The following is a 16,153-nucleotide window of genomic DNA, read 5'->3' on the forward strand; positions in this document are numbered from 1 at the left end:
GCCTAAAATTAGCTATTTGAGCTCATTCCTGATTTTGTTGTTAACCTTTTATTGTGAGTTTTGAAACAGTTTGGGGTGAGGTTCCCAAAATGGTGCACTCTTCAGTGGAAACATCTACTTTTGGTTAGATGCTATGGTATCAGTCAGATGAATCTGACAAGGGAAGCGCTAGAGAAAATGCCAGGTTCAAGTTGCTGTCTGTATGACTAACTCTGCGAATATAATCCCTGGGGCATCCCTGCTCCAGTGACACCGCAGAGCATGTCTGTCCTCAGTGTCAGTGCAATTGGCTTTTTCAAGAGAGGGTGAGTAACAGCATGAAAAGGGAAAACTCAAGGGGCTGCATTTGCCAGCAGCTGCTACTGGAAGCTCTGCTTGGGAAATAGGTATGTTCCTCTTTCCTGAAGAGATCCTTGCCTGGCTGCCAGTAATAACTCCCCTCTCCCGTCCCTCCCTTCAAAGCAAACAAGGAAGCTCCCGGTGTTAGTGGTGGTTGGAGATCAGGCTCTTTACCTGTGCTCTACCCGGGTGCCGTAGCTGCTGGCATGGCCCCTCCGTGGGCATCACGCACTGACTGAAGTGACTGAAAGAAGCAGCAGGTCCATTTGATTAAGATGAAAAAACTGCATTTGCTTTCCTTTTTTTGCATGTATGTTTATTTTCTTTTAATGACTCCTAGTCTGTCCCTAAGCTGGAAGCTGGCTTTCAGTATGCGTAAAATTTTATGGACACGTTCTGCCCCCTTCCATTGTAGTTTATAAAGTACATAAATATTAGGGTGGGGAAGATCTAAAATGTAGGAAACTCATTAATGTAATTTAGATAAAAAAGAAAAAGTTGCTGGTTGTTTTTTTTATGAAGAATGTTTCTCCTTTCCTGCCCCTCAAATTCTACTGAAACAGTATAAAAAGTAAAAGTTCACCTGCTTTTGCAAGAGGCAAAAATAGAGGGCTGGGCATGGAGTCTGTTGAAGAATTTTTGAGAAATTGAGTAGCATTTATCAGTAGCTCTGGTGTTTCCCTAGAACATCCTCAGTTCATCCTCAGGGCATTTGGATTCTGACCTCCTGCATCATCCTCATTGTGTGTTTTATAGATGAGGTTAAAACCCACCCAAATGTTCTGCTACTAATTCAGGCTCTGCTTTGTTGTTGCTTTTGTCTTCATGTTATCCTTGATAAATTTTAAATATTTATTTCTGCTTTGATTCAGGTTGTGGAAAAACTCTTCAGTCACTACTAATCAGGGTGAAAACTCTTAAGTACCTTGTGACTCTTGAGGCCCTTTATGTTTTTATATACTTGTATCAGGAGCTAAGCATTGCAAGAAAGCTCCCTCTATGTAAGGTAATAGGATTATTTGTCTGTTCCAAACAGAACTGGTATTTGGGGAAAGACATCAATTGTGAAGATTAAAATCAGAGTATCAGACACTGTGAACCTGTGCTGTTTAAGTGGTAGGCACCTCCTTTTTATTGATGGGCCTCCAGGTGACTTTTGTAATGCATAATTAAGTTCAGTCCATTGCACTTACCTTCAAACAGATCATCTTTATGGAAACTGTAATAAGATGAATACTGGCCTGAAGACTTCTGGAGTGGAGAAGGGAGTGGTTTATTTCTCTGTATGTCCTCCCCTTCTAGCAGACTCCTCAAATTACAGTAACTATCTTAATAAGGTGAGATGGCAGATATATATGAAGAAAACTATATCTAGTTTCCTAGATGACTAGAAGAAGTCATCATGTGGTCCAGCTGGAGCATGCTGTTAGTCACTATATGAACCTGTAAACTGCAAGATTGAATTGTGGCAAAGGTTACATTAGTATTAACGGATTTTGTTAATTGTTTTTTAATGTAGGACTCGAGATAGTTGTTCCCTGTAAACTGTACTGAGAACAGAGTTAGTTTAACACAAGAGGGCTCTAAATCTTTCCAGGTGACTTATCAATCTGGCAGCAATGTTTGCTGAACTAGTGAAGAAATTCCTTGATTCAAACAGCCCGTATTACATTTTCTTAAGTTTCATTGGTATTGTGTACTCAGAAGTATTTTGCTTTTTAGCCAAATATATTTTTCTATACCAAACCTGTAATCTTTTCTGCAATTATCATCTTTAGTGGAGAAAGCCATCTGTTTGTTGTTAAGTACTCAACAGGTTCTGGGAAATCAAGTACTTGACTTTGAATTTTCCATATAAAAAAGGCTATAACAAAAATGCAGCAGTCCTAAAGTTTAAAAAAAATAAATGTGCCTTAAATGTCTTGTCTTTGGGCTAACTGAAGTGACTTACCCTTTTCTGTTGAACTTGAAAGCAGTAGGCAAGTCATAACATAGAAATCTAAATGTGCCCTTGTGTTCATGCAGGTTTCCCCTGCCTCAGTACTTCTTTTCTTGGTGAACACTGAGATCTAGTGTCCACCTTTGCTTTACTGAATCTGTAACTAGTGAAGTTTGACTTCTTGGTGGACAAAAGATACATTTAAATGTACTGTTATTTTAAGAAAGGTACCTGCACTGTGCTTCAGACCTGAGCTATGTGAGAATCGCTCCAGTATATTTGTGGTTTTGTTTCATAGTTGCAAACAGAAAATAGTTCCTGAGATCAGAGCTGTAGACTTTCAATTTGTGCTCTGCTGCTTGTCCTGTGAGTGGTGTGAGCAAGGCAGAGTTCTGCTGTAATGTGGGTGTGCATTAGCTGAGGGGAGAGGCACTGCCGTGGCCATTGTGCATCAGCTGGAGGCCTCGTTAGACACATGTCAGCATTAGGAGGAGTTTAGGCAACTGTGTGGAAGTTGTTCGGCTTAAAACCATCTGATCTGTGAAAGCATAATTTGAAAGCCATGCAAATCCTAGAGTCAACAGTGAGAATATTTCATTTTAGAGTAAGCTTCGGGTTTTTCAGACATCTTTGGCATTTGTAATGGTTTAATAATACCTTGCTGCAGTTTTCACCCAGCTAATGTTAACTCCTTTTTCGAAATGCTTTATTTGCGTTAACATTTAACAGAGCTGGAAGTATTGCAAAATACAACATTCAGTTTCAAGGCCAGCATGAACAAACAAAACATTAAAACCATAATTACTTTTGAGACTAACTGAATGAGCAATGAAGTTACCTTTAGAAACAATTCTTTTGTTTTCTAAATTTGAGCCTTTGAAGCATATGTGAAAACTAGGCTGTGTTTGCACTATTCATTTAGCAGATGTCCAGAAACCTTTAAACATGACAGCTGAAAATTTGACAAGCATTCAAAACACATGATGCATACAAATCAGCTGTATGTGAGCTGTATTTTCACAAAGAAATTAAATAAAATACATTAATGCAAGAGCTTTATATATACTGTCCGTTTGTTTTGCGTTCAGTAGTAGACTAGCACGTACTTTAAGAACTGTTGGATTTTTCTAGGTCAACCACAGATTCCTACAGAATATTCATTTTCATAGTGTTAGATGCCTTCTAAATGGAGTTATTGAATCATTATTGATATGTAGTTTGTATTGTTATCTTCTGTTGATTATATTACTATTTAATACGTTAATATATGTAATTGTTTTATTTTAAAATTGCTTCCTTCCATTTCTGCATCTCTTTGACTGTCATGGTCTTCATTTTTCATCAGGCCTACTTCTGAGCAGCTCCTGTAGTAATCTTTCACTATGGAACAGTTCTGCCAGCACATGTAGACAGACTGCTGGTAGTTGGTGTTTGTGTTGTACCTCAGACATGTCTTGTCCCAAAGACTGTTTGCTGGCTTAGCATCCAGAGTTTCTTCCAAGACTTAGCCCACTTGATGCTTGCTTGTTAGGAGAGGATTGCTTTAGAAATCATGAACATGAAAACCAAGCCTGATTTCATGCAAAACTTGTAGTTAATGATGGTTGTTCCCACCTTTGGTTTTTCTCATTTCTTGTTTTACTGCTTTTCAAGGTACTGGGGTATGAAAATATCTTCTCAGCTGTACTTCTTTCCCACAGTAGAAATAACCTGAGTATGTATAATTTCTTATATAAAAGGATACTTAGAGTAAGGGATTCTGCATTATAGCATGGGACGAATCCTGGATTTTCATGTCATGTTGTCTAACGAAGGTATAAGCCAGCACTTAAGAGCAGTCTTAGAGACTGAGCTGTACAGAGCAAATGCTTTTCCACCCTTTAAGTTGGCCTTAAGTTCTGGCTTATTCTATTTCCATGTCCCTAGTGGGAAAATTATCTCTGGGGTTCCATTTCTGTGTCTGAACAGAAGAGATACCTCAAATATATGATTTTTTTTCAGTTTTCAATGCAACGTTTGAAGTTTTCCTGTTCATTGTCACTACCTTTAGTGATGGGAAAGTGCAGAAGAGGTTGTAAAATACTTTGTGCTCTTATTTAAAGGTGAGAGAAGCTTTCTTTCACAAGACCTGTTCCATTTCTGTTCCTCTGTATGCCTGGAATGCATGCATTCAGGTCACTGCCTAAGCAAAGTAACCTTGCGCATTAGTATGTGTTATTTTTAAGTAATCTCTAATTTCACAAGCACTGTCTTGGTCTCTGATGTGAAGGCTAGATGTCATAGCCAAGAAAATGTTATTTCATGGTGTTGCTGTGCAGAAGGTAAATACACAGATGTCTTGGGGAAAGCACGAGGTTTTCCAATTAATTTCTAATTGTGGATACATAAGCTTGCTGTGCTTAACTCAGGGGCCCATGAGCTAAGCATGTTTTTAACTGGCTGCTGTTTCAGCTAAACTTCTTGGAGTCCTAGTGCAGATGAGTCTGGACTGATTTTTAGAAGTACAATTTGAGGTTGCCCAAGTTCAGCCAGAATGATACAATGAGGACAGGCCTGATAAGGCTCTGTCCCATGAGCTCTGCACAGCCGAGAACCTCGATGGAGCCACACTAGTGCCAGCTCTGGTCCAAACACATGCTGTTCGTTGCACTTTGCAGTGTGCTCTCCAGAGTTAAAGCTCTGTTACTCTGGAGGCTGCTTTACTGCACTGACCAGTGGTGTCGTATGTGTAAAAAGCATTAAATGAAACAAGGTCTGGAATGAGTATCAAGCCATCTCTCTCTGCCTTCTAAAGAAATCAGTTTATGCAGTCTGCCAAGACAAGTCTACCAGATACATTCCTATTGTTTATATAATTTTGCACTGCAAGTTTTTGTGTTTTGTTGTTTTGGTTTTTTTTAATCTGGCCATTTCTAAGGTTTTTAATGCACCTGCAGTAGGGCTTTTAAACTGAAAGCTGTATGAGCAAAGAATTAGCTCCTCCCTTTCCCACCATTCATTTCTATCCCAAACCCATCTGTTTCTCCAATATATTTAGCTGTACTGGAAAAACATGTTAACATGTACTGTCTGTACAGTCCTGTCCTGTATCTTGATTAGTAAATTGAATGTTGTCTGTATTAGGGACAAAATTTAGTATTGAAATACAGCATTATGCTGTCTTACAGATATCTTGAAGTCAGCAAGTTTATGAAGAACAGTCTTGTTGAGATATGCTAAAGGTACATGCCTTTCTTTAAGCAGAAGCAAATGGCAAATGTTTGCATATTTGGTTATGAACAATGCTATACAATTGCTATGGTTTCTTTACTGTTTTTAAATATGCTTGTTTTAAAGTTGAATGAAGACTTTTGGTCAAACTTCATTCTAAGTATTATTCACTTGTGGAGGAGGAAGTCTTAGTGGAACAATTTATAAATGTCCGTGCCTTTTAGCCATGATACTTTCATAGATAATTGCTACATGCATTTTCATGGAGCTACATGTTCAATGCATCCATGTTTGTTTTTACAGCTGTATCAGGCTGCACAGAACTGATGAGTGGAAGCTGTTGGCCACCTGAAGTCTCCTGAAGAACTGTTGAATTGTAGTTGCTGTTAGTGAATTCAGAATAAAACTTACACACAGCCTTGCAGATCCACTAGGGGATTTCACTCTGGATATAGTGTTATGTTCAGTTCCTACATTTTTGTTGTGCTTCCTTGGGTAAATAGTACTTCTGGCAATATGAAGAATTAGTAACCACACAGGAATATATTAGAATTCAGTTTTGAAATATCCTTATCTTGACTGACTGCAGGCTGCCAGTAAAAGGTTGTCATGTAGTGAAATTTGCTTAGGCACAGTATTTTCAAGGAAAGGCACAATGGTTGATGTGCGAGATGAAATTGAAGCTTTCTGTGGGATCCTTCCCCTGCTGACAGCATTCCAGCAAGTTGACAGTTAATGGGACAAATGTATTATTAGTTTCCTCATTAATAATAGAAATCTTGAGTCTGCATCCTCCCTCTCTTTGCATATGTGCTTCTGCAAAATTGCTGAAAAATGGAACAAAATGTCAGATTTCAGACAGGCGAGTTTATCTGATATAGCTTAATCATGTTTTAATGAAGGACATGGCACACATACATTGTGAAAGAATCTTAGAAGCCTGACAGTTTCTGAATTTAGATTTGCTTTAATATTTAAAGATAGGATTTTTGGTGTTGTGGATCTTTGAAGCTAGACTTCATAAGACTAGTCACCAGTAAATTAACAGATAGAAAAAATAAGTATTTGGCCTTTTTCTGTGAGCTGTGTTCACAGAGCTGGTTGTGACCAGGCATTTCTGAGGATGCTTTCGTTGAGATGAAGAAAGGGGGAGCACAACTGGTTCTGAGCTGAGTGGGATGGAAATTAGCTTGGTTATAAAATGAGAGGCTGACACTCTCCATGGTTGATGGACAAAACTGTGTAGAAGTTATGAGACACTGAGGCAAGGGTTGTGGAAGAGATGGATGTCAGGGCTGGATGGATGTCTGAGGAAGCTGTAATAGCCAGATGAAATTCCGAAGGGTTGGAGGCAGGGATAAGGCATATATGGTTTCTGAGACCTCTTTGCTGATCTGAGTGCATTACATCCAAGTGGCTTTTTTAATCCCATACTCACCACACAAAATGTGCAAAAAATGGCTTTTCTGAGAATTGGCTCCATGTTTTCTGAAGCGCTGAGTAAATCTGTTTTATGCTAGGAGACCACGCATTTAAGATGGAGAGAGAGACTGTGCCTCTTGCTGTCACAGTGCAGACTGATAACTTTTCATGAACGCCATGTAGGGCTGCAGAATAAAGAATGATAATTTAACAACAAGTGGAGATACTCCTCCTTCCTCACTTTGGGATACCTCTCGCTCCTTCCTCATATTATTAACAAAAATAAAACAGTGATTTCTTTTATTTACATATTGCTGTATACTAAAATACTATTATGAATTATAAAATGGTTAGTAAATACAAGTTTTCCTGGACGTACTGGCAAGCATATTTTAAAGTTTTGAACGTGTAACAAATTATGAAGCTTCAAGGCAATAAAACTTGCTTGGTTATAATACTATTTGTGTAAAATCTGTTAATACAAAGGAATTATTTTCTCAGAGAACAGTGTCTCTCAAGATCCTTTTCTTAAACTATACTTGCTTTGTTTGACTCTTTGATTCTATGAAGTTTACCAAAATGGAAGAAAACGCAATTAAACACTTGGATTTGGCTATTCAAAATACTGACTTTTAATGGAAAGGTGTCAACATTCACCTGGAAACCTTGGAGGGAGGGCAGCAGTGCTTCCTGCATTTGTTTCTGAGGAGTTATCCATAGTGAAGTATTAAACCTTCATTATCTTGATGCTGATACCAAATAAGAGCTCTGTCTACTAAGCTGTGCCAGCTAATCCTGCACTGTTCAGTGTCACTAGATCTTAATACAGTTTTAGCGGATAAACTCAAGATATTGGGTTTTTTCTCAGCTGACAATGAGCAAATGTAAGATTATATGAATTAGTGTCTTTGTTTGCTGATTTTCAAAAAGATGTTTGGCTGATTTGCTGTCCACAACAAATTTTCTCTATCCTAATTCACGGGAGGTTTTGTCATTATATGTTGTTGGGCACTTTTATTCCAAAACTATATGCAAGTATATCTGTGAACAGAGTGTTGAGAAAGTGGCAGAGTCCAAAGATGTAGTGGTAAGGTGGATAGGGAAGAAAGAGCTGGAGTTGGTGTCATATATTGCTAAGAAATTAGGCTTTTTGTCTCCCTCCAGTAAGCTGCCCTCCCCCTACCAGTATGGTCTGGATACAGATTTTTCCTTGTGTTAAGGAGCAGTTACTATAGTCCAGTTATGCCTCTACTGTCAGCTGGGGAAGGAAGCCTTTAACAAAATTGACAAGTATACTGAGAGAAGCTGCTTTGGTATTTAGTTAACTCTTTATAACAGAGGTTTGGGGTTTTTTATGACAGTATTTTGGAAAAGGGGTCTTTAAATTGACATTTCTTTTGAGATAAATACCAATTAAGGTAGCACATTTTTAATTAGTTAAATATCAACTAGTTTAAAATGTCTGCTTTAAAGAACTTCAGAGTGTTTTGATTGTACCTGTCTATCTGTGAAATGAATGCAGGTTAGCTAGTAGAAAGTGGAATGCATAGATTCTTAAAAGAGTACTACTTGTACAACCTTCGTAATTATTTGTGGAGGCCATGTTTGCACTGTCTGAGTTTTCAAAGCTTGTTTAAAATTTAACTAAAGTATACTGTTGTAGCATATGTAATGCAAGAATCTGTTTGGGACTGATGGATAATATGGGAAAATGTTCCTTAAGTTAATAACAACAGAAGACAGCATGCTGTCACTCTTGAAGAAACAAAGACAGTCCTTCTAGTCAAATATTTGCACTACTAGGCATCTCTTCTAGCTATACTCAAAACCTATGTAAAGACAAAGTTAAAAGTCCACAGTTAGCATCAAAGAAATTAGAAATATTACTGGAAAAGCCACAATGCAGTTTTATTTTTTTCTCCTGTGGACATCTGCATTGAGCTGTTGCATTGCTTTATTTTTAATATGAGAGGACTGAGGTAGGGTATACATCTGCTTTTCTTACTTATATTCTCTCTGTGATTATTACTTTTCCTCATGAAAGATCTCTGACAAGGCCAGTTTTTCTTCTCTGGCTTAGATTGACTGTATGTGTTTCCATATCACTGTCAAGTATTCCTGGTGGTTGTGACCATGAGTATTTTGATGATTGCAATGTTTGGAAGACTTGTTCGTATATTTATGGATTCATGCAACAATTCAGGTTGAATGGGGCCTCTGCAGAGTGTCTGGCCCAAGCCCTGCTCTCTTGCTGTATGTGTATTTATGAAGGGATGGTAGGACTCCTGGAGCTCTGTGAATGGTGTGGAGCTTCCTGGGTTTTGATCTTCTGTAATTTCCATCTAAGATTTTTGCTACCATCTGTTCACTTTTGGCTTTCTATTATTTTTAATGTTCTAGAATTTTACCTTAGGAACACTCCTAAAAATACAGCATTTCAAACCCATGTTTTCTTATTCCTGCAGACATTAAAAATAACTTACCTGTGCAAATGGGACTTATCTGGGAAGTGTCTTATAAGAAGTTCTGCCTTATGTCAGATTACATATAGTTGTAAAATCTTAGTTTTTCTGACTTTGTTTCTTCATAGGCCAGAAGCAAAATTTGGATGAAGTGAACTAACCAAGTCGCCGTCATGAGCAGGAGCAAGCGTGACAACAACTTCTACAGCGTTGAGATTGGAGACTCAACTTTCACCGTGTTGAAACGGTACCAGAATTTGAAACCAATAGGATCAGGAGCACAAGGGATAGTATGGTAAGGTTTCTCTAGAATTTAAATGTACCTTTAGGTTTCCTTAATGTAGCTTTTTGAGGTGTTGTGTCTTACAGAGCAGGAGTGTGGAGAACTACCTTTTACAGGCAGAACAGCAATGGTAACTGATGGCCATTTTTCCTCAGCAAGGGCTGTTGCTGTTGTTTTTTGACCTGTGTCCTTTCCAGCTTCAGAACTGATGCCCTTCTGTGCAAATTCAGCCAGCTGTGCTGAGTCCTGTAAATTAGTGGAGGAAAAAGAAACTGGATAAAGAAACTAATCCGAATCCTAAGACACACTGCTTGCAGTGAAACAAAAGCCAGAAATACTCTATATAATATTGGCTGCTTGTAAATGTTTGCACTTCTTGAAATGGTTTGTTAGGAGTCTATTTCACTTAGTTTCATAATCTGAGTAGTCCTTGATACCAGTGAGTGAGCATTTGGGATGCTGACTGCCATACGTAAATACCTTATGCAGTTCAGAAAAGTATGACTTGACAGTGTCATTCTTTGAATAAGAGCTCTGCTGTGTGGTCTGAAAAGTGTCCAGTTGATTCAAGTTGTTGACAACTAGCTTGCCTGTAGGCACTGTTTCCTGTGCAGTGCCATTGCCTCGAAGAGAAATGTTGGTTTAACCTTCCTGGAAGCTTTTTTTGACTGTTTGAGAAGGATGTAGATATCACAGGACCTTGCAGATTTTTCAGTTTATTGTAACTCTTAAGGTGTTAACCAGGTACATAAAAATACAAAAACGTCAAGGAAGAGAAGGGTAGGGGAAAGCATAATCTCAAATCTGTAACCTCTTTACTACCTTGATCTTGTCTTGATCAGTGTTTAGAGAATATGTGGTATGGGTGTTAATTCATGTTTGTGTTTTAGCAGGATTAATAAAACAGTGTAATAAGTGCAAATGGAAACTGGAAAAAAGAACTCTAGAAAGAGTTGTTTTCTGAAATGGTAACTTCTGGCATTAAGATTACTGGTATTAACTAGCAGCAACAAAAGAACTGATCTGAGTTTTGTTTGCATGTGTGTTAATATACTGAGGATGTAGACAGTTGCTTGGCTAGTTTGTTTAGTTGCTATAGAAATGCCAATGAAAGCTTTAGATGTTACTACTACCCTTCTGATGGCCAGTCATATGTTCTTAATGCCTGTTTTCCAAATTTATTGCCCTTCCTAGAGCTGAGATCCAAAAACTGACCGTGTAATACTCTAGTGCCATTCTGTAATTGCTGCTAGTGGTGATTGAAACCTTTTTTGTTTAATCTCTGTGCTTACCCTGATGAGGACTGTGGTTAAATCTTGCCATGTATCTCCATACAGTGCAATTCTTGTGATTTGGGTTGGGTTTTTTGTTGTCAGTGGTGATGGCTTTGTATTTGTTTGGGGGTTTTTTTGTTTGGTGTTTTGGTTTGGTTTTTTTTTGTGGGTGGTTTTTTTTTGTTTTTGTTTTTTTGGTCTGTTTTTGTAATTGATGCAGCTTGATTTGGAGGAATATTAAGTAGATGGCCTAATACTGAAACAGGCTCTCAGCTGCTGTTACGTACAGGGAATGCAGAAGTTTAAATACTAAAACACGAGTCCCATGTTGGCAGTCTTTCCTAAAATAATCTTTATCTTTGGGGCAGGTGGGGGAATTCCAGATATAATGGAAAATTACATCAAAGAAAGTTACCATATATGTTGTTCCCATTCTTTTTTTTCAGTAGTGTCTAGAGGTTTTGTTGATGATAAATTACAAATCATTCAAGCCTACATAGTACATAGACAATCCACTTTTTAAAGTAGTTAGTTGGATTTAATAGATGCTACTGTTTACTAGTAGATATCCTTCATTAGATTTCAGTACCATTCTTGAGAAGAGACAAGAAAATAATATTGTCCCTGCTGAGACGTTTTTAGTAACTGCTAAATATTTCCTGAATCTGCATGGCAGTCAGCTGTTGTATTAGCTCCTACAGGAAAAACAAGCCATGCCTTCCTGTCACGGAAATGTGATATGTAAGGGAGTTGTCTCCAATAACAGTCTTCATCAGTTAAACAGCTTGTCCCTGAATCATATGACAATCTTGGCATTAGTCTGCAAACAAAATGTTATTTTTTTTTCACCAAGTTAAAGCCAGTGACATCTAGAGGTTAAAGATTTCTTAACACTTTTTGTCTCGACTTTGATGCTGTCATTGTCATCAGGATATTAAGCAACTACATAAGTGAAAGCATGGGACCTTTTTATAACCTACTTTTCCTGCCTTCTCCCTTCCTTTTAGTGTGAAGATTTTATGTAAAATTGATGTGCTTTTTATGTTTGAAGTGTTTTGGATCTTTTTAGATGGTCTGTTCTTGAGTGCCAATGAGTGGCAAGAACTCAGTATCTTTGGAAGCAGAAATACTGCATTATATTGTAGAGATTGTCATGCGTTAGTACTCTGAAACTGGGAAATAGCTTTAAATTTTGAACCACTCAGCATACAAGAGCACTTTGTTATATCACATTCCTAAAGCTGGATAACACTGGAGATCTGGTGTTTCTGCAGACATGATACAAATTATCTGAAAAAGTTTGCAACTGCCACAGCTTAAAGGACCTTGACACTAGAGATGTAATACTGTTATTTTTAATTACAGTGCAGCTTACGACGCCATCCTTGAGCGGAATGTTGCAATCAAGAAGTTAAGCCGACCGTTTCAGAACCAAACCCACGCTAAAAGAGCCTACAGAGAGCTTGTTCTTATGAAGTGCGTTAATCACAAAAATGTGAGTGCAGTGTCCTGCTTCAGATGTTAAAGAATTACCTGGAAGGCTGTCCTTTGTAAAAGTCTGGAAAGTGACTTCAGAGATTTTCATTGCATGGTTGTATCTCCATGATAAGTACAGAAGGGTCTTGCATAATAGCTATTAATGACTAGTTTTAATACCTGCCCAATCTTTAAATACCCCCTTCAAACTCAGCAAGGGAGTCAGTGTTACACTGCTAAAATTTGCAAGCAGCTGTCAAATGGCACTGGTAAGTGCATCCTGCTGATAGACACATAGGAGAAAAAAGAAAAAGGCTATAATACTTTTTTTTTTTCCTGGTGCATGAATGAGCTTAGAATCTTGTGTTGTGACAGCAGTAACTCTCTGGTGTTTATGAAGCTGTGCAGTAGACAAGATCACAGAAATGGGGAGAGAGTAAGTGATAAATTTATTGGAGTTGAACTGCAGAAGGCTGGTGTTGGCCATTTTTTTCCTTCAGAGTCAGATGTGTGCAGTATTCCTTACCTTCTCTTTTAATCCCCCATCAGGAAGATAAAATTTCTCCTGGCTGCTAGGGAGAAAGAGTGTCACAGAAAACTTGCTCTCTCTTTTAGCTTTTTGGGAAAATTTTGTAATTTTTCTCAAACACGGATGGTTTATATGTGAATTCTCTGAAGGATGTTCCACCTAATAGCATAATTTGTATAATGATAAACTATTGCAAGCCTGCCTAGTTCTTGATGAGTAGTAGCTTGGTCTCTTTCTGCACATCACATCCATTCTTAATAGAAAATGTCCTAAAGCATCTGTAAGAACCTGTTTTTCTGTTTGGGTGAAGTTGTTTCTTCACCTCTGTCAGTGGTGAAGTGGTATCTTTTAGGGAGTCTTCATCAGGTTTTAATTTCATTGTTCCTCATATACAATGAAAATCTTACTAGGTCTTCAAACTGAAAGTAGGAGGAAGGGGAAGAGTGACTAAGCTCCTTAGGTTTTAAGATTTGAATATCATCTTGTTAACACACACACAGTGTCTTTAGATTATGTGATTTGTGGAGGAAAATACTCCTTCCAAAATCATTCGTATCTGTTTACATCATGTTAGGCCTGGTTGAGCTACTGAGCATCTTGAGCTTCAGTGTGTACCAGGAGGTTCATATCAGAATAATAGTTAGCAGTTTTGAAATGTTGACTCTGCAACTTTCCTCTTGCTGTGGTACAATTACACTTCCTCTCCCCCTCCCTGCAGATAATCGGCCTACTGAATGTGTTCACACCACAAAAATCCCTGGAAGAATTTCAAGATGTGTAAGTCAGATTCGAGCTAAAGCTGAGAATTTATTTTTAAAGTATTCATACCAAAAGATGAGCAAGAGAGAGAATACAGTAAAATGGCAGTATTATCTGATTATTATTCTTTTCTTTCTTCATAAGCTACATAGTGATGGAGCTCATGGATGCAAATCTTTGCCAAGTGATTCAGATGGAGCTAGACCATGAACGAATGTCCTATCTTCTTTATCAAATGCTATGTGGTATCAAACATCTTCATTCAGCTGGGATTATTCATAGGGTGAGTGAACTAAACTGTATAAGTTGCATTGCACCTGGTTTTACCTTGAGTATTTAAAGATAAAAAACGTTAGAAATAGGAGCACGAAGAATGTTTCCTAGGCTGTCCCATAGGCAGGGAGAGAAAGCTGAAAGGAAAGCACCATACCTTTTTGCAGGGCAATTCTGGAATGAGCCTTTTGAATGTTTCAGTGATTTGATAACGATCTGCACAGAGCAAACTGAAGATTTTTGCAGTGAGTTGCATTACCTCCTCTAATTCTGTATAATGTTCTACTTTAGTAGTTGTGGCAGGGAAGGATATCTGGAAGCATCTCTGCCTTTATTGTTTTGGTAACCAAACCTGAAATCCCATCTTTTGAAAGAACTGCCCATTTTATTTCTTCTCCTTTACTAGCAGAGTCAAGGAGAATAACTGTCTGAAATCTGCAGATAAGCAGATGATGATAAAGACTTGTAAGTGGTACTTGGATAACACCTGTGTGTCACAAATCATTCACTCAGATAGTTAACAGGCAAAACTGGCTACTGCTTTTTAAATGTCATTGGTGTGTTATAATCCAGTCAAGAAATTTTGAATTTAAGGTTGCCTGTTCAAGTTGAGCATCTCATATTTAATGGTATGTGGATTAAAGATTGCTTGAGATTATCTGGTTATAGCTTTTCAAATATAATCTTGTTGGTTTGGGAAATGGTAGGCTTTTTACAGTACTACATTTTTCATTGTAATGTTTTTAAAGAGTTTGAGAAGTTTTCATTTCTGAAGTGATAGAGAAGGTTTAATTAACCTGAGAGATGTGGGATAGTTTCAGTCATTACTACACAGTCTTCTCATACATGCACAGGAAAGCAAATCACAAATGGCAGTTCTGTGCACAGGAATTGCTGTGTTAGGATGCTTGTCCAGGTCAGTGGTCCACCACACTGTGACTGGGGGGTTGAATGGTCTGCAAGCTGGATCTGGCAGTCTGACACTTCTGTTCAGTCTTTTTTGCTGTCTTTTCCACAAGGGAACAGGAGCAATTATATGAATAGAAAATACATCTTGAGTGGGCAAATGCTGCTTCCTTTTGCTCAGCTAGTTCTAGTACTCATCAGCTGCTGCATTCCAGTGAGGAGCTCAGGGGATGAAGGTGAAACCTTTCTTCTTGCATGCAATTTCCCTGAACTGTGTTGGAAGAGATGGGCAAGGATAAGTAGGGAGAGGCATTGCCTGCAACCAGGCATTGTACCTGATGCTGCTTGGTCTGCTTATGGGCATTTGAGACAGGTCACTTGGGCTTCTTGCATTATTCTGGGAATCATCGGCAAAACTAAGTTGTTTAACTTACTGTTGTGGTACTGTATTGCCTATGACTGAGATTATGCAGCCCTTGGTGTTCTAATGTATGTGCCTGTGGGTCAGAAATAATGGTTTGCATGCAGTTTCACATTTCCTGGTCCCTTCAGTAGTTAGGTATGAAAATTTAATGCTGTGGATTTTCCTATATGGTCTTTTTTAGTTTCGGAAAATGATATATTATTTGGACATGGCTAGTGTAGGTAAAGTAAGAATGTCTCTCTGTGGATCTTAGCACAAGCTTAGGGGAGCTTCTAAAACTGTGCTTGCCTCAGGGTGGTTTGTACTCCTCTGAAGTGGGCATAGATCCTGTGGAAGTCATGGATAAAATTTAAACATCTTTACATTTGCAGAAAAGAAGTAGCTGCTTAGGTAGTTGGGAAAGAGTAAAGACAGCTTTGAGGATAGAATTCCTACCTCTGTAAATATGGGTTAAGGCTGTGAAATGCTTCATATCATCCAGGGATAAATGATCCTAAAGAGACTAAATAAAATTGCTATGTAAATAGCACCGTATGTATGCACGAATGCTTTTAAAGGACATGTGCAGATGCTTCTGAAGGACATTTCACTTGCATGTCTTCCTGGCAGATTTTCAACTGACAGCTTCTTGGTAGACTTTGTTAGAAGATTGAGTATATTCAGGCACAGCGTTACTGGCTGTGTGCGTTGTGCCTTTTTACTTCAAGGTGTAAAGTATCACAATCTTGTTCCTCTGTGGAGCAAGCTTGGAAGACAAGGAAGATATCCTGCAAAGGCACATGTGTCACACAGACCGTGTGGCTGCAGTGGTAACTCTTTGTAGCATTCTTCTGGGCTCTCAGCACCAGTCCTTAATG

The 16,153-nt window shown here is 38.3% G+C and overlaps 1 protein-coding gene across 9 annotated transcripts in view; it reads left to right on the forward strand.

The window, feature by feature from the left end:
• The window catches only part of MAPK8 (mitogen-activated protein kinase 8), a 190,184-nt gene that overhangs the window by 158,350 nt on the left and 15,681 nt on the right, over positions 1 to 16,153 (forward strand). For 8 of the 9 annotated variants that reach the window (XM_069019583.1, XM_069019587.1, XM_069019582.1 and 5 more), the window contains 4 exons: positions 9,501 to 9,667; positions 12,295 to 12,424; positions 13,653 to 13,711; positions 13,838 to 13,976. In XM_069019583.1, coding sequence (XP_068875684.1) covers positions 9,546 to 9,667; positions 12,295 to 12,424; positions 13,653 to 13,711; positions 13,838 to 13,976 — 450 coding nt within the window. In that variant the 5' untranslated portion in view covers positions 9,501 to 9,545. Of the gene's footprint in view, positions 1 to 4,285; positions 4,381 to 5,445; positions 5,500 to 9,500; positions 9,668 to 12,294; positions 12,425 to 13,652; positions 13,712 to 13,837; positions 13,977 to 16,153 lie in introns of those variants that run through there. The other variant, XM_069019584.1, reaches the window with a different exon arrangement.

The sequence above is a fragment of the Aphelocoma coerulescens genome, chromosome 6, assembly GCF_041296385.1.
Source record: "Aphelocoma coerulescens isolate FSJ_1873_10779 chromosome 6, UR_Acoe_1.0, whole genome shotgun sequence".
Classification (NCBI taxonomy): domain Eukaryota; kingdom Metazoa; phylum Chordata; class Aves; order Passeriformes; family Corvidae; genus Aphelocoma; species Aphelocoma coerulescens.